The sequence below is a fragment of the Falco naumanni genome, chromosome 18 (assembly GCF_017639655.2).
Source record: "Falco naumanni isolate bFalNau1 chromosome 18, bFalNau1.pat, whole genome shotgun sequence".
In the NCBI taxonomy this organism is placed as follows: domain Eukaryota; kingdom Metazoa; phylum Chordata; class Aves; order Falconiformes; family Falconidae; genus Falco; species Falco naumanni.
Window position 1 is genome coordinate 4516225 of NC_054071.1, and position 24483 is coordinate 4540707.

Sequence of the window (24483 nt, forward strand, 5' to 3'; positions counted from 1 at the left end):
AGCACAGCATGGCACTGCCCAGCCGCTCTGCAAAGAGCCAACTGATGCAGGTCTGCCGGCTACGGGATGCGGACGCTGCATCTTCAGCGTGACTCAGACACCCGTATCTGTTCCCCCAGCGAGGCGAGTTTACACCACAGATCATGTGTGAGATGACTGAGTGTTTAGAAGAGCCTTTCTGGCTCAACGTGTCGCTTGTGGGCAACACAGGCTGCTTGCAAGCAAGTGCTTTTGGCAGACTTGTCCAGGCAGCAGCGACGCAGCCTTCACCACTGGATGCAGATACACCATCCCCCCCCTTCCAGCCCCGACACCCCCAAATCTGCAGCCCCCAGAGGTGACAGTCACCTTTGTGCAGCTGCACCAGGGGTTTGGGAAAGAAGAGTTAAACAAGGGAAGCAATCAGCTCTGCTCTGCCAGAAGGCTCCCAAGTTCACATCCTGCCTTTCAAAGAGTTGCTGATTCTTGGGGACAAGCTAAAAAAAAAAAAAAAAAAAATTGTTCTTTTGTTAATAATAAAGGCAGCATCATGCCGCTTGCATAGGCTTTTTTTTTTTTTTTTGCATTGCAGAGGGCTTGCAAACATCCTACTATCAAAGAACAGGCTGCAAAGAACGACTTCAGTTCCTACCAGCATTTTCAGGGAAGATGCTGCCAAAATGGCTGGTCCAGCCCTCCACGTGTGCAGCTGCATCCTTCTCCCAGCATCTGCTCCCTTCTCCCAGCATCTGCTCCCAGTCCGCCTCCAAACTGGCTTTGCACAACCTAAACCCCGAGCACAACTTTGCAGGACACCGTTCCTCAAGGACCCCCCCCCCCCCTTTGCCCACCCAGTGTACCGGGACCAGGCTGGCACAGGGCTTGGGGGGGGGGGGGGGCCTGGAAAAGCAAAACCCCATCACTACCAGCTCCAGCGTGGCTGGCTACGTGGGACAACAGTGGTTTTGCTCTTCTCTCGATCGATCGGCACGGGCAGCTCCCACCTCGCCCCCCTCCCCAAAAACTCCGCCAGCAGCTCCCAAGGGTCCCGCACACCTGAGCAAAACCCAGCCTGTTGTCACAAACCTGCTTTAATCCGTAATGGAAAGATTGCAAACGAACACAGGGGAACAGGGGTTGCCAAGCTGTGAAGCCAGAAGTCACTCCTGGCAAGAGCCCCCCCCGCCCCCATCACCGAGCCCCCGAAGCAGAGCAGTGCCTGTCCCACCCTCCCCCCATCGCTGTTTCTGGGAACAGAGCCGGCATCGCAACGGAGCTGGGTTTTTCCACAAGGTTTTTTGGCCCCGGGCATGGATAAGCAAGTTTAGGAAAGTCAACATTCATCTGCAGCCTTCCCCCCCCCCCCACCCCCCCCGGGCAAGGTCGACGCTGGGCAGCCCTTGCTGCAGCCTCAGCCCAAGCCCTGCTTTCCTGGCCTGGGGGGCACAGAGGGGCTGCCACCCCCTCACCTGGGCAGGGCTGCCGAGCCCTGGGGTCCTGCCCAAACCCACCAACCCCCCTGGGCTGGGTTTTGCTGGGCTCTGGGTGCAGCAGGATGGTGACAGCAGGAGGACCCCCATGCACCGGCGCTGCACACCCTGACCGCAGGGAATAGCGTTCTTGGAGAACAAGCTCACTCGCCATCCGCTTCGTCAGGGTGGTTCAGCCTCTAACAATAAGCAGGGACCAAACACCTGAAGCAGGAGCATGTTCCCCTGCTCCTCACTCCAGGAGCAGTTGAGAAACATCTCCCAGAAGGGTGGAGAACACCTGGAGCTATTGGGAAGGAGCAACGTGGCAATGCAGGGTGAGGAGTCACCTGCACAGAGTCACAGTAAGATTTCCCGCCCCCCCCTCCAGAGGCTTCATCCAAAAAAAAAAAAAAAAAAAAAAAAAAGCCAAAAAAAACCCACCACAAACCAAAAAACCTAACAACTTTGGCTTCTGCACACCAGGGCATCACCGGTTTAAAGCTATCGCGCTGGGCTGCGGGGAGAATCAGCCACGGAGAGGTGACCCCCAGGGCTGGGCTGGAGGAGGGCACCAGAGCCCTGCAGAAGGACTTTGGGTTTCCAGGAGGAAAAGTGTCACGGATGAGAGGTCTGTGGCACGGACAGCACTTGGAATAAGCCCTTCAGAAATCAGACACTCCACCCCAAAGCAGATTCACTGCTATTTCCAGCCATTAAATCACAGCATTCCCATACCCCACACCCCAGAAGATGCACCAGGGAAGCCCTTCCCCCAACGCAGGAGCATCCTGCATCCCCCAGCAACTCCAAGCCATGAGTTGGGGGGTCCTTGCCCCTCCCCCATACAGGGATGCCAGCTTGCATCTACACCACAGCAAAAAAAGCAGAGCCTGCTCGGAGCTCCCCGGCACGCAAAGTGTGCGCAGCGAGACAGAAAAGCAGTTCTCATCCAGAAACCCGGCACAAATAAAGCACGGGATAAACACCTGGACTCCGTCCCAGCAACACAGTTGTTCCTCTTTCCCTTCCTGCCCCCCCCCCCCCCCCCCTCAAAACTTGGAAGATCACTTTATTAACGTAGTAGGCTGCTACCAGATGGAGCAGGGACGAATGCCAAGAACGGATCTCGCTGGCTCCTTGCGGAGCTCAGAGCCGCTCGGTAACTTTTTCCAAGCGAGGAGTTAGCCCAGAGGTATTGGACCGCTCGCTTCGTGCGGAAAGGCAAAAATTTTAATGGTGATAAATCCACCAGGGAGGTTCTTTGGGTCATCCCCAGGAACTGAAGGTTTCCCAGCTCCCGTTCAGAGGTGCTGTGCCCAACGCCAGGTCTAGGGAAGCAGCTGTGGAGCCGGGAGCTGCTCCCCGATTCCCTGACTCAGTGAAGAGGAATGTCAGCCCCGAGATCCCAAATCCCTCGGGATATCCCGCACGCCACCGCCATGCCGGGTGTGGGTTCTCCGCAAGGCACGTCAGCTCCTTGAAGGCAAGCTGAAGGCACGCAAGCACGGCAGATGGAGACAGCAGGGACCCTGCCGACACACCTACGGAAGATATTTTTGGCAGTCTTGCATCGCCTTTAGCCCCTTTTTGAGGAGGAAAAAAAAAAAATAAAAATGCAGTTTAGGAAAGGGGATGCGGAGATGCAGCAGCAGCACCGGGATTGGGATTTCCTCGTGCTCTGCACCGGCAGGGCAGCCGGAGCCAGGACTGCGAAGGTTTGTGGAGGGTCTGGATCGGCAGCATCACCTCCGCGCGCAGGATCAAACAAAGGATGCTGCATCTCAGGCCAGGCTGCTTCTCCTTGGTGGGGGAGGAGGGACTGCTGAGCAAGGAGGCCATTAACTTCCTGCCAGCTAGGCTGCAGCGGTAAGGAAATTCATAATAATAATAATAAAAATTTTAAAAAAGCTCTAGCACCGTGGGGTGTGCAGGCAGCCCCTCTGCGCAGCCACGCTCCAGCAGCTGGGGATGCACGCGCGCAGCCAGAGATGCATCCAACAGGGCAACTGCTTGATCAGCAGCACAAATCCAGGCAAAGGAACAGCTCTGGGATACAGCCCAGCCTCGGGTCTCTGCTAGATGTCCTCCAGGAGAGGAGCAGGACATCCTGGTCACCGTGACGGAGGCAGAAAAGGAGCTTCTCACGCTGGATATTGCTCCTTCTCCCCACCTGGGCACAGCCCTGTGCCCAGGCGTGTGCCAGCTCCTCCGCATCTCAAGCGGCCGCGCTGCCCAGCGATGTCTCTGAGGATGCAGGTGAAGCCTGAAGCGCCCCCAGACCAAACACGCGGCTTCGGATGCTCAGACAGGATTTCCAAGGCCCCGGCTGACGCCGCCGCACACCGAGCTGCGGTGAGGCAAAGCGCAGAGCTGCCAGCCACGGGGGCTGTCTGGGAGGAGGGGGCAGAGCCCTGACCACCTCCATCGGGACTCGACGCCCATCCCCCAGCCCGGCCAGCGCAGCACAGCGCTCAGCTGTGGATATAAACCTATATACAACACACGTTGGGGAGCGGCTGGTCCCCTCGGATGCGCGGGCAGCCTTGCCTGCCCTTTGCCGGCTCCCCCCCCACCCTTCATTTGCAGAAACCTCAAACTCCACCGGGGTATCGCCCTCCTACCCCTCAGTGCTTGTGTCAAGAGGTGAGCCCAGCCTCCAGCCCACAACCAGACACCCCAGCACCCAGCTGAAGTCAAAAGGGGGACGGTGAGGAGGGTGAAGAGGGTGACATCTGCCACCCAGCCAGTTCCCAGTGCTGATGGGCACGGGGAGGGCAGCGGGCAGCGTTCACCAGCCACCTTCTTGAAAGGCTTCACACAACTTATTGCTGGGGTAACATCAGATAGGGAGGAAGCCCAGCCCTCTTCCTCCTGCTCTCTTGAAGAAAGAAACTCAGGAATTTGGCAGAAGGCCACGGCTCAAACAGAGGGGACCCTGTGCTAAGGCATGTTCAGAAAAGCAGCCTCTTCCCTGCCAGGATAAACGTTGCTTTTCCACCCCCTCCTCGGGAGATAGAAGAGGTAGGTTGCCCCTCAACTCCAACACCAGCCAGGGCTCTTCGGAAAGGGTGGGCTCCCCCGGGGCTGCCCTTTGGGGGACACACTCACCTTGCCTGGATGGTTCCTCCTTCCCAGGATCTTCCCTTCCCAGGATCTTCTGGGGGCAGCAGCTGGGAAGGAACCAAACCCACCCAAACCCACGTTCCTCTGGCTGGAGCATCTTTCCCTTCTCCCCACGCCTGGCACCTTCCAGCCTCCACCCCGGCAGCTGCTGGAGGCAAAGCCTCCCCGTGCCAGCAGCTCTCAGCTGCTCTCGCTTCTCTCTAAGGCGCCGCCAGGTGAAATAGGGAGGAGAAAACATTTCACACAGGTTTCTGAGAACATCCAGGGCTGCCCTGGGGTACAGGCAAGGCAGGCAGCTGCCTCCTCTTCAGGGAGGCTCTCAAAGGGTTAAGACAGCAAGCCAGCATCAAAGGGAGCTCTGGAGCAGAGGGGGTTGAGAAACTGAGATGGGTCGAGGTTGCGCAGACTCCTTGGAATCTCAGGAATTTCCCATTATTATCCCACTTCCCTTCCAGCAGCCTGGAGGGAGGGAGCACCAGCACAGGACCCCAGCCCCAGGACCAGGGCCACCAGGGATGGTGGCACATCCCAGAGCTGGCACCAGGCTGCCCACCGCCCACCCACCGCAGCACGCTTTGGTTCGGGGCGCTAAGGATCAATCGCTCGGGGGTCTTCTCTCCTCCAGCTCTCCACAAATCCGGCTCTCAAGTTCCCACATCCCAGGCTGGCTGGACCACCGTGGTGGGCTGAGACCCCCACACAGCCACAAGCGTCCCTCTAACCAACAGTTCACCCCGCCGGTTCCCCCCTCATACTGCTCCAGGAGGTTCCCCATGTCGCCTCACAAGCTGGAGCTCTAGTAGCTCCATAGTAACTACACCGAGAGTTACTTCCTACTTGTCACATGATTGCCACCCTGCATTTCAGGCAACAACACCACCCGACACTCAAATGCTCCAAGTCTCCATCAGTTCCACAGAAATTCTGGACTTTGGACAAGCCACAGGCACCACCAATGCCCGATATCAGCAACAACCAACCTACAAGGGCTATACAAGCGGGAGGGTTTTACTAAGGCGCCGTAGAGCCGACAGCCTCACCACTTCCCCTTTCCTTCGACATCAGCAGGGTAATACCCATCTTACAAGGATGTTGTCAGGATTAACGTTTTTCAAATACTCCGTGAACTACTATGCAAGGCCTAAGCAGTATTATGGTATTTAATTTTCTTTCCGAGAACCATTAAGGTATAAACAGCAGCTAGAAAAAAAAATATCTTATTGCCAAGCTGCATTATAGATGTTAAGAAACACATCCCATCCCACCCCCCTCTGCACACAGGGGCACGTCTCCTCCCCCCAGACACCCATATCCAGCTGGGGGGGGCAGGGGGGGCATACAAACACCTTTTTATTTCCCTTTCTTTAAGGGGACACAGATTAAGTTCAACTCCACGTAAACGTCTGCCTGTGTTTGAATTTTTTCCACCCTTTGGCTGCCCGAGCTGGAGGTGGAGAGCAGCATCCAGCTGGCATTTAAGCCTGGGAAACACCGTTTTAATATCAGCATTAATTGGCTTGTGTGACCCCTTTGGCCAGGGCTTCACAAGCACCCCCAGAAAACGCTGCAGAGCAGCCGGGAAAGTGTTTTTGCAGAGGTCGGGGTGCCTGGCACCCCTCGTTTCAGGGTGTGAGGGGTGATGCTTAAGAGGGACCAGGGTCCATCGGATGCCTCCAGCATCCCAACGCTTTCCCAGCGGCCACGGGAGCAGGTAGCAGAGACTTACGCGTTGCAATACGGCTTCTTCTCGTAGCCCTTGTAGTTTTTCATGTTTAGGGTCATCTTGCAGGTCTCGCAGTGGAAACATGCTTTATGCCAGAACTGGAAACAGAGACAAAAGAATCGTTAACACGAGTGACTTGCAAAACAGGGCCACGTCCCACTGGAATCACACAATTCCAGCTCGGTGGCGGCTCCTCCAGCCTAGAGACGGCAGCCACGACCCCTGCAAAGCCTGGAGGACAGACAATATTCTAAGACACCAAGTAAATCTGCCCCCTAAACGCTCCCAACGTGACACTTGTTACGTGCATTTATAGCAGCATCTTGCTTCCTTATCTCCAGACTGGGAATTGATAGGCTGGGGCAGATGCAGGAGAAGGGTCCTCCTTGGGAAGGGACACCAGCCCTGCCCACAGAGGGAACAGAGGTGGTTTCCAGGCTTCGAAGTTGCTGCTTTTGGGTTTTTTTTGCTGCTGTTAGCCAAGAGATAGCCAGCCGAGCAGGTCAGGTAAGGCTGCACACAGACACCCAGCCGAGGAGCTGGAGACAAACGTTCTCACCAGAAGCAGACAGCCCACCGGTCCTCACCACAGATCCCACCCTCCCCATGAGGTTAATCCCAAACCTGAGAGCCCCAGAGGATGCAGGACCACCCCCAGCACCCCTCATCCCCCCCTACTCCTCTAGGACCACCCTTGCCAGGGCTGCAGCCTCGCAGAGGTGGGGATGGGGTGACCGCAGCAGGGCAGGGGGACTGCTGTGAGGGTCTGTTTTGAATCCTCTCCCCCACCACTCTCGCACCAGCACCCTTGGGCTGTCCTGTACCCCAGCATCACTCTCCTTTGAGCCACACTCAATGCTCCAGGCTAAAACCACAGCCCCTGACATTCAGATCGCCACCCTACGGAATGGGTTGCAGCACCCGATGAACGCTAAGGAAGTAGTTGGGAGTTTTTCAGGCTGCTCTTAAAGAAATTATTTCTACTTGGCATTTCACTGGTCCAAGCAGCTTTCGAGGCTGGAAGGAACCTGGTGAAGAACAGCTCAGCCACCGAGCAGCTCTACCCCACGCAGACCAAGGCTGATGCCCTGCAGCCCCCAGGCAACCAGACTTTGTGCTGGGCTTTGAGGGGTCCGGTGTGACACCTTGGGGACCAGTCTGGGCACGGCAGACAGAAAAGCACCCAGACAGGAGCCACGCAACAGGGAAAGCACAGCCTGGAGCAATGTCTTTGCTCATTCCAGGTAAGGCAAGTCCTGCCCCAGGGTTGCCTTCCCTCTTCCAGCAAGCACCTCTGCACAGCACCCGAACCGCCCAGCATCCCCCTGCGAAATCAGGGGAAGAACAAGCCCAACGCCACGCTACCAGCTCAGAACATCAAATAAATGACAATTGACAAGCCCACAGCATGACACCCAGGGATCAGCCTTGCACGCATTTACTCCGCAGCAAGCAAGCAAACCCCGGGAGAACAGCTGGTGGTTGTTGCTGTAGTTTCTACTATTAAGCTTGGAAAAAATAAAGTCATTTCCACCACTGCAACTACCGGCTGGGTCTGTGTTCCTGCAAGGAGACTGCAAGAGCCAAGGCTGAGCCCTTGTGCCACCTACCCACAGGTACCACACCCCGGTGCACAAACACAGCCCCAGCTCTGCAAGGCAATGACTCAGCCCAGAAAGGACAATTTACCTCCTTCCAGTTGCTCAGAGCAACGTATTTGTTCTTTTCCTCTAGTTACACAAGTTCTAGAGCTTGCCACTAACAGCGAGGGGGCTTCTAACTGCACCACGCGCCGCTCCGTACCAACGCCCTCATCCACATCCAGCCTGCGCAGGATTATTTTCCCCCTTCCCAGCTTTCAGACTCTTTAAGGACACAGAGATCAACAGCTGAACCCCGAGTTCTGCAGGCATCTGCAGAGTTTCAGCCTTTCGGTTGAGCTACGGCCGCATAAGGGGTAATTAATAGACCTCACCCAGCCTGTCGGCCATCCATCGTGCCAAGAGCTGTGGGTAAACACCAGGGATGCCACTAGAAATACACAGAGATGAGCTGACAGCCAACACTACTTTGGAGCCTCCTCCTCCTCCTCCGAGGAATACCCAGGCTCCCAAGAGCTAAGGACTATCTGGCAAGGCCAGCTGTCCCCTCGCCTGGGGCAGCCTCTGCAGTAAGCACAGCAGAAACAACAACAAAAAAAAACCCACAAAAAACCAAACAACAAACCCCAGCCAGAGAGCAATTAGTGCGTATTGATGCCTGGGTTTGCATTAGGCACTGTTCAGCAGGGGGGTCTCTGTGCCAGGGTTCTGATGAAGGAGACTCTGCACCCTGAGCAGATACCAAGAGCAGGACCCCTACCTTCAAGTCTTGCTGCCACTAAATTTTGTCTTTTCACTGGTGCTGGATCCATGAATCCAAGGCAGCACTAAAGGGAGAGCTGCAACACGGAGCTGACACAGGGGACCAGCAATCACAGAGGCTTCCAGTAACGCTACTGGAAGTAAAGCTCACCCTCCCAGCACGGCTGTAGGGAAAGGGGATGAGTTTCAAATTGGTTTTTAGAGGAGCATTAACGCCTGTGCTTTCCAGCTCCCAAGTCTGAAGTGCTCCCAACATCTGGAGGCGATCCCAGGTACGACTGCACCGCATCCCGGCGGGATGTACTCTGCGGGAAGCGCGCTGGCTGCGCTCCAGGCAGGCTGCTCGTGGAGGGATGGAGCATTGGACAGCTTTGCCACCCACGGCAGGCTGGACGTGGGGACAGAGCTCAGAGCCACGGTACGTGTTGGTGTAGCCATTTACTACAGCCACGCAACACCCCTCCACTGAGCAAAGCCACTGCTCCACCGCTGGGAGCATCGCTTGAGAGTTGAGGGTGAGGGGGGACTCCTGGGGCTGGGGGCAAACACTTGCTGGGGTTTAATGCACTGTAACAGCTCGTTTAACTCGTTTCGGAACTCATCTGACATCAGCTTTACGTGCGTTCAGCAGCTGCAAGCACCAGCGGCGCAGGAGATGTCACTTCCACAGCGGAAGCGGGCAGCTCACCCAGCACCTTCTCTAGAGGGCTGGCGGTGGGGGGAGGGGAGCAACACCCCTTTCCCCCAAGGCCGAGCGGGGGGCATTTGCCCTTCGCCTCGCAAGGTGAGGATGTGACAAGCGAAGCAGCAGAACCGGCCGGCGGCGTTCAGCCCAGCCGGAGCTGGCAGTGGCGGTGCAGCAAAGTTCTTCCTCCTACTTTCCTGTAAATCTCAAAAGGAAAAGGGACACCACCCCCCCCCCCCCCTTGATGTCACTACCAGGATAAAACCCAAACCCATCTGGCTTACCAACACACCGGTGCATGCACCGAGAGCGTCGCCGCCGCCGCATGCATTGCTTCCCCTCCCAGCAGCCCTGCACCGCTGCTGCGGTTCAACTTCAGCGACGCTTACGCAAACACCGCCAGAGCCGCCCTTTTGACTTTGCTCTGGGTAGAGCGAAAACAGGAGGGCAGCCACTCGTCACACCGCGCTTATCTCCGGCTTTTATAGGAAGTGGCGAGGCTTTTTTTTTTTTGCCCCCCCCCTCCCCTAGCCAGAAACCCCAGGAAAAATTATAACGCCGAGGCAATTCGTTGTTTGGTTAGGGGCACGCTGTATTTCCAAGGCCGCCCGTGCGATAATTTTGAGGAAGGGGAAGCTAAGGAGACCCCCTAGAAGTACAGGATGATGCCTGCAGCCTCCTGCCCTCTTCCAAACAGCCGGGATAGAGGGGCTCAGCATGCTCAGCACACCGCTGCCAGGTCAGAAGCGGTGCAAAACCCAGGCTGCTGGCTGTGGAATCAAGGGGTCGTACCCCGCCCCCCCCCCCCCCCCCCCCCCAATTCCCTTCCAATTATCCCTGTTGGGATAGCCCGCAGCTACTGGGGGTCAGCACAGGCTGCAGAAAAGCAGCCAGGACAATCCCTGGGACACAGGGCTGATAGTTCAGCTTCAAACCATTCCCAGCTTCAGGAAGAAACATCATCTGTTAAAAATGCGAGCAAAAGGGGCTGCTGGAGCTCAGGAATGCCGCTGCCCAGATCCGCACATTCTTCCAGTTACTTTTTTTAGTCCCTAAACTGGTCATCCCAGAAGCCTGGAAGAGGAGGGGGAGGAGAGCAGCTCAGCTCTCCAGGAGGGGTTAGTTGAGAGGCAAATCCCATGGGAATGGTGCAGCACAGGGGATGGAGACACCACCACCGCCTGCTCCACCGGACCTCACCTCACCAGAGCTTTGTTCTTGATGGGAAAACATTAAAAAAAAAATAAATAATAATAAATAAAAAAGCCACTCCAAAGCGCTCGCGCCCCGCGTTAAGGCAGGCAGCAGAAAGTATAAAGCTTGAATTCTGGAACACAGAAGTATCAATTGGGGTGGAAGATTAAAAGGAAAAAAAAAAAAAAAAAGAAGAAAAAAAGAAAAAAGCTCGGGTAATGCAAACCAGATGAGGTTCCCGGCTTGAGGGGAAGCTTTAACTGTTGCTTTCCATCAGCCTCCGCAGCCGCCTTCCCGAAAGGCTGGGGCTGCCGCTGCTTTTAAATTATTTAAAAAAAAAAAAAAAAAAAAAAGCCACGGGGAGCGCCTGGGCAAAGGGCTCCCAGTCCCCTGGTGGGAGGGGATGCTGGATCCTGGGGGGAGCGTGGGGGTCCCCCCCGCCTCAAGCAGCTCTCTAGGACTCTCTGGGTGGGTAACGTGGAGATGCCCCCCCCCTCCCCAAAAGCGAGATAATGATGATGATGATGGAGGAGGAAAACGAAGCATCCCACCCCCGGGAGACCTGGCAGCCGCCGCCAGGACCCTCCGGGTAGGCAACGTGGAGATGATGAAGGAGGAGGAAAAAAAAAAAAACAAAAAACCTACAACCATCCCACCCACGGGAGAGCCGATCACCCTGGGTGCTCCCCCTCCGTCGCCCCCCCCCGCCCCCCGCGTGCCCCCAGCCCCACGCGTGGCCACTGACCTTATCCAAGCAGTTCACCTTCTCGGTGGGATACACGATCTTGCCGCAACGGGCACAGTTGGGATTCATGGCTCGACCCCCCCCCCCCCTCCCCAACTCCTTCCCACCACCCGCTGCTGCTGCTTCTGAGCCGCCGCCCGCTTTGCCGCGACCCTAAATAGGCTGGGGGGGGGGGGGGGGGGGGGGGGTGGGGGAGGGGCGGTGGGGGCGGGGCGTGTCCCCACGCAGCCGTACAGCCTACGTTTGTCAATGGGCGGCGTGGGCGGGCGCGCTCCCGCCTCCGGGGGTGCGTGGGCACGTGTAGCGCTTTGCAGGGGCGCGCAGACACCCCCCACACACACACCCAGCCCCCCACCCCGTTCCACGCTCGTCTCTGCGTGGAACGGGGTGGGGGGGTCTGCCCACGCGTGGAGCTTTTGTAAGTGACCGCCCGGCGGCTTTATTGGCAGCTGGGGGTATAGCTCAGTGGTAGAGCATTTGACTGCAGATCAAGAGGTCCCTGGTTCAAATCCGGGTGCCCCCTGAAAATTAATTTTTTTTTTTTTTAACTCCACATCCACGCGTGACTCCTTATAATTTTAAGCCGGTAAGTGAGTGGAGAGCTGCGGTGGCGTTGGGGAGTTGTGTCCGTAGAGCTGCTGCATTGGGCTGAGTCGCTTCGAGGGGAAACGCAGTTTTAATAAATAAGTTATTTTTGGTAAAATGGGAAGTGATCCACAACAGGCGGGTCACAGACTTGCAGGGGCGAGAGGGAGCACCTTGATCTCTGCGTCTGTACCTCGCACAAGTCCAGTTCCCCACCAGCTTTCAACTTTTATCGTATTTTTATTGAAAGGCAGCAACACAAACGTGAGCAGAAGCGTCTCGACCTCTGTCGAGCGCAAGTCCAGTTCCCCACCAGGTTTCAATTTTTAGTGTATTTTTACGGAACAGAAGCCTCTCAACCTTTTCCAAGCTGCAATGCCGTGGGGTACCGCACACCCCGCTTCACCCAGGTTCTCCCTGCCTGTACACGACGACGCGTAGCATCAACTCCGGTCAATTCAGGTTATTCCGTTGCAAAAACCTTCGTAAGAACGTTAATTCAATTTCTATTGGGAGATAATGACACCTTAATTCTCTTTCCCGGAGCATGTTAGAAAAGACCGAAGCTCGGTAATCACTATTTGCAAGCAGGCTTTAATAAAGCACACCCACATCAAACGAGGCTGCGCTCGGCTCTCTGCCCCCTTATTCATTTCAGGATGCGGCTTAAAATTGGCTTCCTTCGTTTGAAAAGCAGCTTATCTGATCCTCTCACAAAGGCGCCCACTCCTTCCCTTTTCTGATCACCTCGCCCAACGCTTCCCAGCCCCCCGAATCAGCCTCCCACCCTTTCCTGGCCCATCGCAGCTTAAAATAAGATGAGCTTTTCAGCTTATCCAGCTCTTTGGGATGCTGTGGGTGGTTTTTCCTCGCTTGGCTCGGGAGAAGCTGCGGGGTGAGGGAGGCTCTCCATCACCCCGACGTTTTGGGTTCAGTGCAGAGAAGCTGCTGCTGCTGCTTCCCAGGGCTGGCTGAGGGCATCACTCCCCCCAGGCCCTGCTCCAGCCCCAGCTTTTCTTATTTTTTTTTTTCTTTTTGAGAGCTGCATCATTCCTGGTGCCCCAAGAACCCATCCCCGGTGAGCTGCACCATGTCTGGTGTCCCAAGCACCCATCCCTGGTGAGCTGCATCACTCCTCGTGCCTCAAGAACCCATCCCCGGTGAGCTGCACCATGTCTGGTGTCCTAAGCACCCATCCCTGGTGAGCTGCATCACTCCTGGTGCCCCAAGAACCCATCCCCGGTGAGCTGCACCATGTCTGGTGTCCCAAGCACCCATCCCTGGTGAGCTGCATCACTCCTGGTGCCCCAAGCACCCATCCCCAGTGAGCTGCACCATGTCTGGTGTCCTAAGCACCCATCCCTGGTGAGCTGCATCACTCCTGGTGCCCCAAGCACCCATCCTGTTGATGGGTGACCTCGCCGCGTGACCTGCGCTCTCCTCCTGGTGCCTTCGCAGGGGTGGTGGGTGTGAGCTGATGTCCTGGGACCCCACGGCAGGAGCCACGCTGGGTAGCGCCGCGTTACAGCACCATCACCTCGTTACAGCTGCAAACCACACATTTACCGTCAGCGGTTGATTATTGCTGTGAAACGACGGGATATTTTGTTGCTTTCTGAAGTTATTCTCTTACATACATATTTCTCATTTTTTGCTGAAGGCTGGCAACATTCTTTCTTGTTTCTACGCGGAGCACTCAGAGGACCGGGTATATGAAATAGTACAAGCAGCATCACTTGTGCTTTCCTCCTGATATTTGATTTAGGTGATCCCTGAATAATTAAATAAAAATTATAAATATTTTATATACATTTATATATGAAAATGTAACATATATATTATAGATAATTAGATGTAAAATATATAGCCCCCAGGCAAAAATCCCTTTCCCTTTGGGGTGCAATAACCCTGGATTGTGCGGAGTCGCTGGGGCTGAAGTAGCCCCCTGGAGGCACGAGCCAGCCAAGGGCAATTCCTTCTGATAAGGCAGAAAAATTCCTTCCTTGCTGGCCCCCCCATGCCCGCGGGGGGCTCCTAGCCCGGCCCTGGCCGGGCCCCCCTGGGACAAGCGCACCCGTTCCATCGCCCCTCCCTGCTCGGGGGCTGGGGGCGAGTGTCCCCCCCGGGCCGGTGGCCCCCGGGTAGCGCGGGAAGGCGGCGCGGAGCGCAACCGCACGCGCCGGGGGTATAGCTCAGTGGTAGAGCATTTGACTGCAGATCAAGAGGTCCCCGGTTCAAATCCGGGTGCCCCCTCTTTTAGGAAACGTCTCTATTTCTTTTTTTTAATTCCCCCCCCCGCCCCGTGCCCCCGCCGGTTTAGAAATTTTCGAAAGATTTTCTCCCAAAATTACGGTCCCAAAGCCTCCCCGTGCCCCTGGCGCGCCCCCGCCGTACCCATGCACCCGTGGGGAGCGCAGCCCACCGTGGGGCGGCTGCCGCCTGTCCCCTCGCGGTGCTCCCGGTACCGGCGGGATGGTGGTGGGGGGAGAGAGGGGGAGCGGGCACGCTCCGCTCCCCGTCACCTCCGCGCGGCGCCGCGGGGCCCGGCCGCCACGTGAGGCGCGCTGGCCTTGGCACGTCACTTCCGGCGGCGCGGGGTACGGGCATATCCCGGCGTGCTCCGCGCCGCGCCTCCTCTTCCGGCCCCAAGATGTCCAAGCGAGGTGAGCCGGGGGCCGGGATCCGGCTCCATCCGCCGCCCCGCGGGGCTCGGGACCTGCGGCCGGCGTGGCTGTCCCGCTCCCGAGGCGGCGGGGGGACTGTGGGGACGGGATGGGGGGGATGGGGCGGCGGAGGAACGGGATGGGGGGATGCTTAGAGGACGTGGGGGTGGGGCCTGGGATGGGGGGGCTGGGGAGACGGGGCGGGGGGACAGGGTGGCGGGGGGGGGTGGGATGGAGGGGCTGGGGGGACGGGGGGGACGAGATGGACACTGGGGGGACGGGGGGGCAGGATGGGGGGACAGGGCGGCAGGGGGACGGGATGGGAGGACACTGGGGGGACGGGGTGGCGGGGCGACACTGGGGGGACAGGGCGGTGGGGGGGGGGTGGGATGGAGGGGCTGGGGGGACGGGGCGGCAGGGGGACGGGATGGGGGATAGGGTGGGAGGGGCAGGATGGTGGGACGCTGGGGGGACTGAATAGGGGGCTGGGGTGACAGGGAGGCGGGATGGGGGGACACTGGGGGGACAGGGTGGGGGGAGGATGGGGCAGCAGGGGTCAGGCTGGGCTGGGGGACGCTCCGTCATTCGGCTCTTAATTCTTTTCTCAACCCACAGGACGCGGCGGTTCCTCCGGTGCCAAGTTCCGCATCTCCCTCGGTCTCCCGGTGGGAGCTGTGATCAACTGCGCCGACAACACGGGTGAGCGCGGCTGTGGCCCGGCTAGGAGCGCGGGAGCTGCCGGACATGGGGCGCTGCCGTGCCGCTGCTGCAGCGCTGTGTACCGGCACATCATCCTGCCTGCCCCGTTCCGTTTAGGCAGGGTTAGACCGTCCGCACGTTTACCTGTTACATCGCTGGGAAGCGTCACGTTGGTTCATTTCCCAAGGATAAGCGGCGCTGCGTTAATTAAGCGTCACACATGTTCCTTACAGGTTAAGAAAACTTCTGTGGGTCTCCAACACCAGCAGACCCCGAGCTGGACCTCAGTTATTATTCCCTAGATGGGCTTGTCTTGACCACATTTCAGCTTCTTTTGGCAAGTTGGGTTTCAAATCCATCTTTGCAAGGGGATCTTTCATTTTAGCTCTTTCCTGGAATCACAGATTAACATTCCTTTAACGATATAATGTGCAGCTAACGTTTGCTGACAATTATCCATAATAGTTATAGTGAAACAAACAGGCTGTAGTAATTGCACTGAAATGAACACAACAGGGTGGCAGCGGTCAGGAGACACCTGCTGTAATGCTGAAGGTGTTGGAAGAAGTTTGTAAAAAGCCATTTTCCTTCTGAAAAGCTCTTGTTGGGTCTGTGCTTGTGGCTCAGTGAGATGTTGCGGAAGGAGACAGCAACGGTATCGCTTCTGGGTGAAGCGGCAGCCCGTGCTGTTCGCTTCAGTCGGTGATTCGACAAGGGAAACGTCTTCCTGGATGGCCAGCTCTGTTAATTCCGGCGCTTCTCTCCGCAGGTGCCAAGAACTTGTACATCATCTCCGTGAAGGGGATCAAGGGACGCCTGAACAGGCTGCCGGCAGCCGGCGTGGGTGACATGGTGATGGCTACCGTCAAGAAAGGCAAACCAGAGCTGAGGAAGAAGGGTGAGTGCGGAGAGGAGCGGCGAGTCCTGCCGCACCGACGGGCAGCTCCTGCTGCAAGCCTGCCTGCGCTGTAGTGTCCCTCATCCGAGGGGAGCACGGTTCCTCCCTCAAACTGATCAGAAGGTGGGCCCCGAATCTTTGGAGCGTCACCTCCACCCTTCTGAAAAGCACTCGTTGGGTCTGTGTGCAGTGGCTCGGCGAGTTGTCGTGGAAGGGCAGAGCGAAGACATCGCTTCTGGGTGAAGTGGCAGCCCGTGCTGTTGATTTCAATCAGCGGTGTGACATTCGGCCTGGGGGGGGCGGGGAAGGAGGTCTGGTCCTGCTCTGGAGGGGAAGGGAGGAGTGTTTGCTGAGTATTGTCTGTGAATGGATGGTATATTTAGAAATAAAGGTGGAAAAGTGGAAAAACGCTAGATTGTCCCAAGCGTGGACGCAGCTGTAAGCGTTAAACGATCAGTTTTAAGTGTATTACTGACTATAAACTGTAGCTTCTCTCAGCGAAGCACTGCAAATACACCGTGCAGAAAACCCCACGCTTGTGCACTGCGTCAGGTGCTGCTGCAAGACGGTTCCCCTGGGGTATCTGTTCCCGGGACCGTGTGCTTAACGTGACGTTTCTGATACAGAGCTGTTCCTTTCTCTTTGCAGTCCATCCGGCGGTGGTAATTCGGCAGCGGAAATCGTACAGGAGAAAAGACGGGGTGTTCCTCTATTTTGAAGACAACGCAGGAGTGATAGTAAATAATAAAGGTGAAATGAAAGGTACGGACAAGGATCCCGTTACGCTGGGCTAAAGGGGGACATGGAGAGGGGTGGCGGGTCGGTGGTGCTGGTCGGAGGGCTGCGCTCTCCTGGGCAAAAGGACCCAGATTCTCCTTGGAGGGTGTGATTGGATTGAACTAGTGTTTGTGTAAAAATGCTGCCCTGAAGCATCTCTGCACCTACTCGGGCCCCTAACGCGCTGTTGTCTCTTTCTTTCCCAGGCTCTGCAATCACAGGCCCTGTGGCTAAGGAGTGTGCGGATCTGTGGCCCAGGATCGCCTCCAATGCAGGAAGCATTGCATGAACGTGTTCATCTCCGTAGAGATAAAATAAAAGTCCTTGTACCAAAGAAGTAGTGTCTTTCTTGCCAAAGTGCTCTCCTCTGCTGAGCAGGACGAGTGTGACGATGAGGGAGTTAGTTCTGGGAGGTGTTTTTACAGAACTCTTGTGTGGATGTATACTTTGAGCAGGAAAATGGGATTTGGAGTTTTAATATCCAGTGATGAGTCTTTTTTTTTTTTAATTCAGGCAGGTTCCTGTACTAGTGGAAAATAGCTGGAAGGGGGTTGCACTGGAATAAGTTAAATTTCAGCAATATTGACTGAATTGATCCAGTTGATGTATGCAGGGACAGAAACTGGGCGGTGTCTATAAAAGCCGCTACAAGAAGCCTTTGTACAGAGGCTTGCCAAATTGTAGGTCTGGAATTTTCTTCCAGGGTGGGCAATTTAACTGCTTAGAGATACTGGTCTGATTCGAGGGGGAGGGGTGTGGGTGTGGGAAATACTGCTTGAAAGTGATCTGTGCCTTGAGCTGTGGAGTTGTGGCCACTGGGATCTAAAGAATGTTCCTTCGACCTTGCTGAAGTCGTGCAAGGACACATCAAGCCCCACTGCTGTTGGCTGAGGTAGTGGCTGAAGCACGTGCCTCAACCTTCCATCAGTGGTGAAACAGGTCGCTGATTGCTAATTGCAAGTAGAAGGTCTGATCTGAACTTGCAAGATCAGCTGAAAAGCTTCGAGGTGGGAGTTGGAAGGTAGGTCTGTGCAAAAGCTTGTGCTGTGTCAAGTGGCTGGTGGTTTTCCCGGTGTTCCTCTGGCTGCAGCGGAGAACGTTTGGATGTAAGCTGCAGGTTGGCGTGTTTTGTGGTGCTGCTGGAGGGGCAGGGAGGCTGCCTTGGACCTGGGCTTGCGGGTGGAAATCGGGGGGGAGTTTCTCCTGGATATCGTGGCCCTGGTGCCCTGCTCTCAGCACTGGCTGTGACACCCAGGTCAGGGAGCCCCTGGTGTGCTCCGGGCTTCGATCCACCCTGGCACATAGCTGATCCCACGGTCACTTTTCCCTTTGCTTAGAGATTCCTGATCCTTCTCTGCTATCCCAGATGCCTTTAGAGCAGAGGGAGAAGGGTGGTGAACGGACCAAAGACTTGGAGTTACTTGTAGCACAGACACAAATAACGATGTACAAGACCAGCAGGGTCTTGCAGTGATTTGTAAAGCATTTATAAACAGATCTTTGGCCTATCCAACATGAATCTGCAAAATATTGTGCCCTAAAATTTGTTTCTTGAGGCATTCCCACTGGATAATGTGCTGTGCGTTGGCAGCAGCTGGAGGGGGGGGGAACATGGAAAAGGGTTTGACACGGACTGAGGGCCACTCTCTTCTCTCCAGGCTGTTCCACAGAGCAGGTGAGCGGTCGTGGCTTCTTCCCAGCAGACCTGGAACCCCTGGAAGGGTACAGCGGGTGCTCGGGCTGTCGCCGCAGCATTCCAGACCTGCGGCTGGAGTTGATCTCTTTCCTTCTGAGCGGTGGCCATCTTTCCAGTCCGGTGGTGATGAAGGAGCTGTTCCTCAGACCTGGGGAGAGATGCAGAGACCTGCTTATGAGTAAGGAACCACCGCTAGAATAAAGGTCTTTTCCCTTGATCTATTTTAACAGCTTGTGCTGGATTTTTGATGTGGGAAGACTCTTCCTGAGGCAGAGCACGGCACGGTAGTTGGATGAAGCACTTTGGGTGTTTCTTTTTTTGGTGTCCCCTGCTTTTGGGCTGCCAGTCAGAGAAGGCAAGAGAGGCTGTGGGCAGGGAGGGAGGTGTGGCAGTAGTGCCTCTGCGAGGCTGGTGTGCTGTCTAATGGCAGGGCACACCCCCGAGACCAAAGAAAGGTGCAGCCAGGTGCCTTCAGCGGTGTTTTGAAGTCAGTGTTTCCGAGCGTTGTTTTTTTTTTGTTTGTTTTTTTTTCTCCTCCACAATGGGATGTTTTGGAGAAAGGTAACCCAGGTATCTATGAGCTTGGCAGCCAGGAGCCTGGTTTTTAAGTGTTGGAAAAAGACCTGGGGGGGGTGGGGGTGTGTGTAAAGGCAAAAGGCAGGGTAATGAGAGGGCTGGCGTGCCTGCGAGGCAGCGGTGCAGGTGTGGCGAGGGCAGGTGGTGGAATGCAGCCAAGCCACCTCGTCACTGCCCAGATGGAGCCGTACCGGGCAGCCCTGTGCAAGTGGGGGTATAGCTCAGGGGCAGAGCATTTGACTGCAGATCAAGAGGTCCCCGGTTCAAATCCGGGTGCCCCCTCCCTTTTTTTCCCCTTTTCCCCCCCAAAAAAAAGTGGGTTTGGAGCTCCTTGTTCCAATGCTTTTCCCATAAACTACCTGCAGGCTCTGTCCTTTGGCGGGTGGTTGGCCAGAGGGGGAGAAGAACATTCCCACAGGAGCAGTGGGGTGTTTGTGAGGAACGAGAGGAGTATTTCAGGAGAAGCTGCTGCTTTTGCTGGGATTAATTAGCCAAGCTGTGCTATGATACTAATTAAGGAGAGCTGCTAATGAAGAGGAGAATTTGTGCCGGGGAGCTGTGCCCAGGCAGGGGGTATAGCTCAGTGGTAGAGCATTTGACTGCAGATCAAGAGGTCCCCGGTTCAACTCCGGGTGCCCCCTCCCTTTCCACTTTTTTCTTGGAATTTTGGGATGCGTGGTCCCTGGAAGGTGAACTCCCAACATCAGCTCAACCTCCTCTCCTATTAATTCTTCTGTCACGATACAGTCGGAGCTGGAAAGGGCGGGGAAAAAGGTTCAAAGACGCTAAGGCAGCTGCTGTGTCAGGTTGTGGGGTACTCGGGTTGTGGGGTACTCGGAGCGCAGCCCACCGTGGGGAGAGGACACGGAGCTGCAGAGAAACTGGGCCAAGGTCACCTGGGGAACGAGGTATGGAGGCGGCATCTGTCTTGTGCTGGAGTCTGATAACTCCCTGTCTTTTCTGCTGTTTTGTTTTGCAATTTCTGCAGCAGGACGTGATTCCCGTGGGATCAAGGTCAAAGACCGGGGAAGAACAAACTAAATGTTTTGTCGGTGGGTTGGCAGGTGCTGTGCCAGGGGGTATAGCTCAGTGGTAGAGCATTTGACTGCAGATCAAGAGGTCCCTGGTTCAACTCCAGGTGCCCCCTCATTTTTCTTCTCCTGCAACCGTCCTTTTGCCAAAATTTTGGGCACCAAAGGATGGGGAGCTCTTCTGGGCTCTTGTGAGTTGCGCTGTGCAGGGAATGCAGGTACCTGAGCTCCGTTAGTGAAGGACCCGAGGCCCTGACTGTTTGGAAACTGCAGGGGTTCTGCACTGTGTGAGTAAGTCCTCCCTGTGTGTACTTTCCTCTGTTAATTCTGTGTACTAATTGTATTTATCCCATTTAACTCCCCGTACAGCCTTTGGCAGGCGCATTAAGGGGCAGAGGGGGCTGTCGAGTCAAAGAGTCAAAGCAGTGGGGCTAGAAACCTCATTTTATGCAGAAAAATTTTTAAAATCTCCTTGCGCAGGCACTGTGCCGGGGGGTATAGCTCAGTGGCAGAGCATTTGACTGCAGATCAAGAGGTCCCTGGTTCAACTCCAGGTGCCCCCTTTGAATTGTGCTTTTTCCAGGGAAAAACTGAGGAGCATTCCTTGCTTTTAGCTCCGCTGGGCTCAGGCTGTTCCCAGAAGGACCCTCAACTTCCATATGTAAGATACTGAGCGCTCATCCTAACACTTCCTGCTAAAACCATTACCTGTGACGGTGATGAAGCAAAGACATAACGTTCCCTGCTTCGCCATAACAGCAATTGTCGTTTTCATTGAGTTTGGGGTGCATAATTACACCCTGTCCACGTGTATTGGTACTCCAGATTGTCTGCAGTAACTTTCTGTGCCCAGTTTTGCTTGTACGTGAGCGTGCGGAAGAGGGTGCCGTCATATAGCACAATCCGAGCAGTGGACAGGAAACCTGCGCTGCGTAGTAAGATTTTTATTGCTCCTTGTAGTAGCCCTAACTCAGGGGGTATAGCTCAGTGGCAGAGCATTTGACTGCAGATCAAGAGGTCCCTGGTTCAACTCCAGGTGCCCCCTTTGAACTGTGCTTTTTCCAGGGAAAAACTGAGGAGCATTCCTTGCTTTTAGCTCCGCTGGGCTCAGGCTGTGCCCAGAAGGACCCTCAACTTCCATATGTAAGATACTGAGCGCTCATCCTAACACTTCCTGCTAAAACCATTACCTGTGACGGTGATGAAGCAAAGACATAACGTTCCCTGCTTGGCCCTAACAGCAATTGTCGTTTTCATCGAGTTTGGGGTGCATAATTACACCCTGTCCACGTGTATTGGTACTCCAGATTGTCTGCAGTAACTTTCTGTGCCCAGTTTTGCTTGTACGTGAGCGTGCGGAAGAGGGTGCCGTCATATAGCACAATCCGAGCAGTGGACGGGAAACCTGCGCTGCGTAGTAAGATTTTTATTGCTCCTTGTAGTAGCTCTAACTCAGGGGGTATAGCTCAGTGGCAGAGCATTTGACTGCAGATCAAGAGGTCCCTGGTTCAACTCCAGGTGCCCCCTCTTTTTCATCTCCTGCAACCATCCTTTTGCCAAAATTTTGGGCACCGAAGGAAGGTGGAGGCCCGTGCTTGGCTCTTGTGAGTTGCGCTGTGCAGCGAGGGTTGCTTTCTGAGCTTCAGGATCGGAGGTGCTGAGGCTGTGACTGTTTGGAAGGTGCAGGGGGCTGGGCATTGTGCAAGCAACTACTACCTGTTTGTGTGTACTTGGCTCATTTCTCTGTAGTAATTGTCTGCATACACTTTGGCAGCTACACTAAGATGCACGGGGTCTGTCAGGTAAGTCTAACCAGTGGACATATTCACATAGAAAAACAAGATTATTTTAAAAATGTCCTCGCACAGGTGCTGTGCCAGGGGGTATAGCTCAGTGGTAGAGCATTTGACTGCAGATCAAGAGGTCCCTGGTTCAACTCCAGGTGCCCCCTCTTTTTTCTTCTCCTGCAACCGTCCTTTTGCCAAAATTTTGGGCACCAAAGGATGGGGAGCTCTTCTGGGCTCTTGTGAGTTGCGCTGTGCAGGGAATGCAGGTACCTGAGCTCCGTTAGTGAAGGACCCGAGGCCCTGACTGTTTGGAAACTGCAGGGGTTCTGCACTGTGTGAGTAAGTTCCTCCCTGTGTGTACTTTCCTCTCTTCTTAACTCTGTGTACTAATTGTATTTATCCCATTTAACTCCCCGTACAGCCTTTGGCAGGCGCATTAAGGGGCAGAGGGGGCTGTCGAGTCAAAGAGCCAAAGCTGTGGGGCTAGAAACTTCACTTTTATGCAGAAAAATTTTTAAAATCTCCTCGTGCAGGTGCTGTGCCTGCTTGTAGTAGCTCCTAACTCAGTAGTAGTAGCTCCTAACTCAGTAGCTCCTCATAGTAGCCCTAACTCAGGGGGTATAGCTCAGTGGCAGAGCATTTGACTGCAGATCAAGAGGTCCCTGGTTCAACTCCAGGTGCCCCCTCATTTTTCATCTCCTGCAACCGTCCTTTTGCCAAAATTTTGGGCACTGAAAGTAAGTGGCTGCTCTTGGCTCTCGTGAGTTGTGCTGTGCAGGGAAGGTTGGTTTCTGAACTCTGTTATTGCAGGTACCGAGGCCGTGGCTATTCGGAAACTGCAGGGGTTCTGCACTGTGTAGCTACTAATTGTATTTATCATATGTAACTCCCCGTACAGCCTTTGGCAGGTGCGTTAAGGCGCACAGGTGCTATGAAGTTGAAGAGTCAAACCAGTGGACACAAACTTGTCTCTATTCCATGTAAACATTTTAAAAATCCCTTGTGCTGGGGGGTATAGCTCAGTGGCAGAGCATTTGACTGCAGATCAAGAGGTCCCTGGTTCAACTCCAGGTGCCCCCTCTTTTAGCTCGTTTTTCACCCTTTCTGCTTCCAGAATCACCTCACAGAGGATGGAGAGAGTTTCTTAACCCTCCAAAGTCTTGGAAATCACTTGATGATCTGCTGCCAAGCACAAATTCAGACTTGGACATTTTTCTCCTCTCCTGAATACTGCACGTACACACAACTAAGGTGGCTCAGTGGAGGTGCTGCTGGTCTAGTTTTTCCTGTCTGAGTAATTGCCGTTAATTTAAACAGCAAACAGCAGGGATAACGCCGTTCTAGAGGCAGGGATCACTGCGGAGTTGCCTTCTGAAGGGAGCTGGGGCAGTGATGCAGGAACCAGCCTGTGGTTGGGCTGTTGAGATGCCAGGTGGCTGCCTCTCCCCGCCCCGCCCGGGGGCTCGAACCCTGCACCTCCGGCCCCGCAGGCGGATGCTCTGCCCCTGAGCCACGCCCCCGGCGCAGGGCCGGCTGGGCGGGGGTTTGGGGCGGGAGGGCGGGGGGAGGTGGCTCAGGGGCAACGCGCCGGGCTGGGAACTCGGAGGTCACCGGTTCTAACCCAGCCCCGGGCAGCGTCGTAGGCAACGGGTGCACGGCGGGGCTCTGGAAACGCCCCCCCCTCCCCGCAGGAGCAGTTTGAACAGCGTTAGCCTGAGGAAGAGACATCACACTGCACATTCCTGTCACTGTAACGCCCTGCCAAACCTGCCCCGTGAATAATTACGTGCTATTCAAATTGTGAACCCTCATTTCCAGGCACTTTTTTGGGGTGGCTTCTACTAACGTCACTGGAAACGTGCTCACATCTTGAAGCCAGTGAAAACAAACTGCTTGTTCATCTTGCGAGTAGAATAGTGTGGACAAAGAATGATTAAGACGACGGAGCCTTACAGTGGGAGTGTTAGGCTTACAGTTAGGCATTTTGCAGGGAGGGATTTTTTCCTTTTTGTTCTGCTGAGCCCGGGTGGCCGCAGAGCCGCAGCCAGCAGCCGGGTGCGCTCAGCAGGCAGAGCCGCTTTCACACACACCGACGTCCTTCAGCCGCATGTGGCCGAAACCTTTGCACGGCGACACCCCAATTTCAGTTACAGCCCCCAGGGGTAGAGGCCACTGATGTGGGAAAGGAATGAAAACAACCTGCAGGCCCGGTCACAGCGGCCCCGGGCCTTGTCCCTGCGGGACCGGCGGCGCCTGGAGCTCCGCACCCGCAGGAGCGGGGAGCCCCGACTCTCCACGCCGTTCAACCGGTTCCGTTACCTGGGCAGCTCACGCTAGTGCGCTCAGTCTTTCCGTTTTTCCCTAGCGAACGGGGCCTCGGCTGCGCCCTGCTCTGCTCCGCTGCCTTCGGCCGCCATCTTGCCGGCCGCCCTCAGCGCCGCGGCGGAAGTGACGTGTTCGCCCCGCGCGGCGCGTAACAGGCGGTGG

General features: G+C 55.6%; 2 protein-coding genes, 1 long non-coding RNA gene and 12 other non-coding genes across 17 annotated transcripts in view; 13 read left to right on the forward strand and 2 right to left on the reverse strand.

Moving 5' to 3' along the window:
• The window catches only part of LASP1 (LIM and SH3 protein 1), a 33555-nt gene extending 22139 nt beyond the window's left edge, over positions 1 to 11416 (reverse strand). The window contains exons 1-2 of one of the 2 annotated variants that reach the window (XM_040617371.1): positions 11285 to 11416; positions 6301 to 6395 (exon numbers count right to left, since the gene is read on the reverse strand). In XM_040617371.1, coding sequence (XP_040473305.1) covers positions 6301 to 6395; positions 11285 to 11353 — 164 coding nt within the window. In that variant the 5' untranslated portion in view covers positions 11354 to 11416. Of the gene's footprint in view, positions 1 to 6300; positions 6396 to 11284 lie in introns of those variants that run through there. The other variant, XM_040617372.1, reaches the window with a different exon arrangement.
• A 319-nt stretch (positions 11417 to 11735) lies between these two features.
• Positions 11736 to 11807, forward strand: TRNAC-GCA. Its single transcript has one exon. It is a non-coding gene; the product is annotated as a tRNA-Cys (tRNA).
• An 84-nt stretch (positions 11808 to 11891) lies between these two features.
• LOC121099173 lies at positions 11892 to 14436 on the reverse strand. Of its 2 annotated transcripts, XR_005831423.1 has the most exons (3): positions 14264 to 14436; positions 13436 to 13641; positions 11892 to 12350 (listed from the first exon to the last, which is right to left on the reverse strand). It is a non-coding gene; the product is annotated as an uncharacterized LOC121099173 (long non-coding RNA). The 2 variants fall into 2 exon arrangements; XR_005831422.1 differs by lacking the exon at positions 11892 to 12350 and having other exon boundaries at positions 13155 to 13641; positions 14264 to 14372.
• TRNAC-GCA lies at positions 14051 to 14122 on the forward strand. The gene has a single exon. It is a non-coding gene; the product is annotated as a tRNA-Cys (tRNA).
• Positions 14437 to 14438: 2 nt separating the features above from the next.
• On the forward strand, positions 14439 to 17240 carry RPL23 (ribosomal protein L23). Its single transcript, XM_040617803.1, has 5 exons — positions 14439 to 14532; positions 15148 to 15231; positions 16001 to 16129; positions 16778 to 16891; positions 17113 to 17240. Exons 1-5 carry the CDS (start codon positions 14520 to 14522, stop codon positions 17193 to 17195), a joined length of 423 nt encoding a protein of 140 aa, XP_040473737.1. The 5' UTR covers positions 14439 to 14519; the 3' UTR covers positions 17196 to 17240.
• On the forward strand, positions 16284 to 16416 carry LOC121099192. Its single transcript, XR_005831429.1, has one exon. It is a non-coding gene; the product is annotated as a small nucleolar RNA SNORA21 (small nucleolar RNA).
• A 2148-nt stretch (positions 17241 to 19388) lies between the features above and the next one.
• On the forward strand, positions 19389 to 19460 carry TRNAC-GCA. Its single transcript has one exon. It is a non-coding gene; the product is annotated as a tRNA-Cys (tRNA).
• A 287-nt stretch (positions 19461 to 19747) lies between these two features.
• On the forward strand, positions 19748 to 19819 carry TRNAC-GCA. Its single transcript has one exon. It is a non-coding gene; the product is annotated as a tRNA-Cys (tRNA).
• A 434-nt stretch (positions 19820 to 20253) lies between these two features.
• TRNAC-GCA lies at positions 20254 to 20325 on the forward strand. Its single transcript has one exon. It is a non-coding gene; the product is annotated as a tRNA-Cys (tRNA).
• A 375-nt stretch (positions 20326 to 20700) lies between these two features.
• TRNAC-GCA lies at positions 20701 to 20772 on the forward strand. The gene has a single exon. It is a non-coding gene; the product is annotated as a tRNA-Cys (tRNA).
• A 410-nt stretch (positions 20773 to 21182) lies between these two features.
• TRNAC-GCA lies at positions 21183 to 21254 on the forward strand. Its single transcript has one exon. It is a non-coding gene; the product is annotated as a tRNA-Cys (tRNA).
• A 410-nt stretch (positions 21255 to 21664) lies between these two features.
• Positions 21665 to 21736, forward strand: TRNAC-GCA. Its single transcript has one exon. It is a non-coding gene; the product is annotated as a tRNA-Cys (tRNA).
• A 352-nt stretch (positions 21737 to 22088) lies between these two features.
• Positions 22089 to 22160, forward strand: TRNAC-GCA. Its single transcript has one exon. It is a non-coding gene; the product is annotated as a tRNA-Cys (tRNA).
• Positions 22161 to 22610: 450 nt separating this feature from the next.
• On the forward strand, positions 22611 to 22682 carry TRNAC-GCA. The gene has a single exon. It is a non-coding gene; the product is annotated as a tRNA-Cys (tRNA).
• A 322-nt stretch (positions 22683 to 23004) lies between these two features.
• Positions 23005 to 23076, forward strand: TRNAC-GCA. Its single transcript has one exon. It is a non-coding gene; the product is annotated as a tRNA-Cys (tRNA).
• Positions 23077 to 24483: the final 1407 nt, after the last annotated feature.

Coding starts and splice junctions, on each gene's coding strand:
- RPL23 (XM_040617803.1), top strand. Junction 15,232..16,000: donor CAACTGCGCCGACAACACGG/GTGAGCGCGGCT, acceptor TTCTCTCCGCAG/GTGCCAAGAACTTGTACATC. Junction 16,892..17,112: donor TAATAAAGGTGAAATGAAAG/GTACGGACAAGG, acceptor TTTCTTTCCCAG/GCTCTGCAATCACAGGCCCT.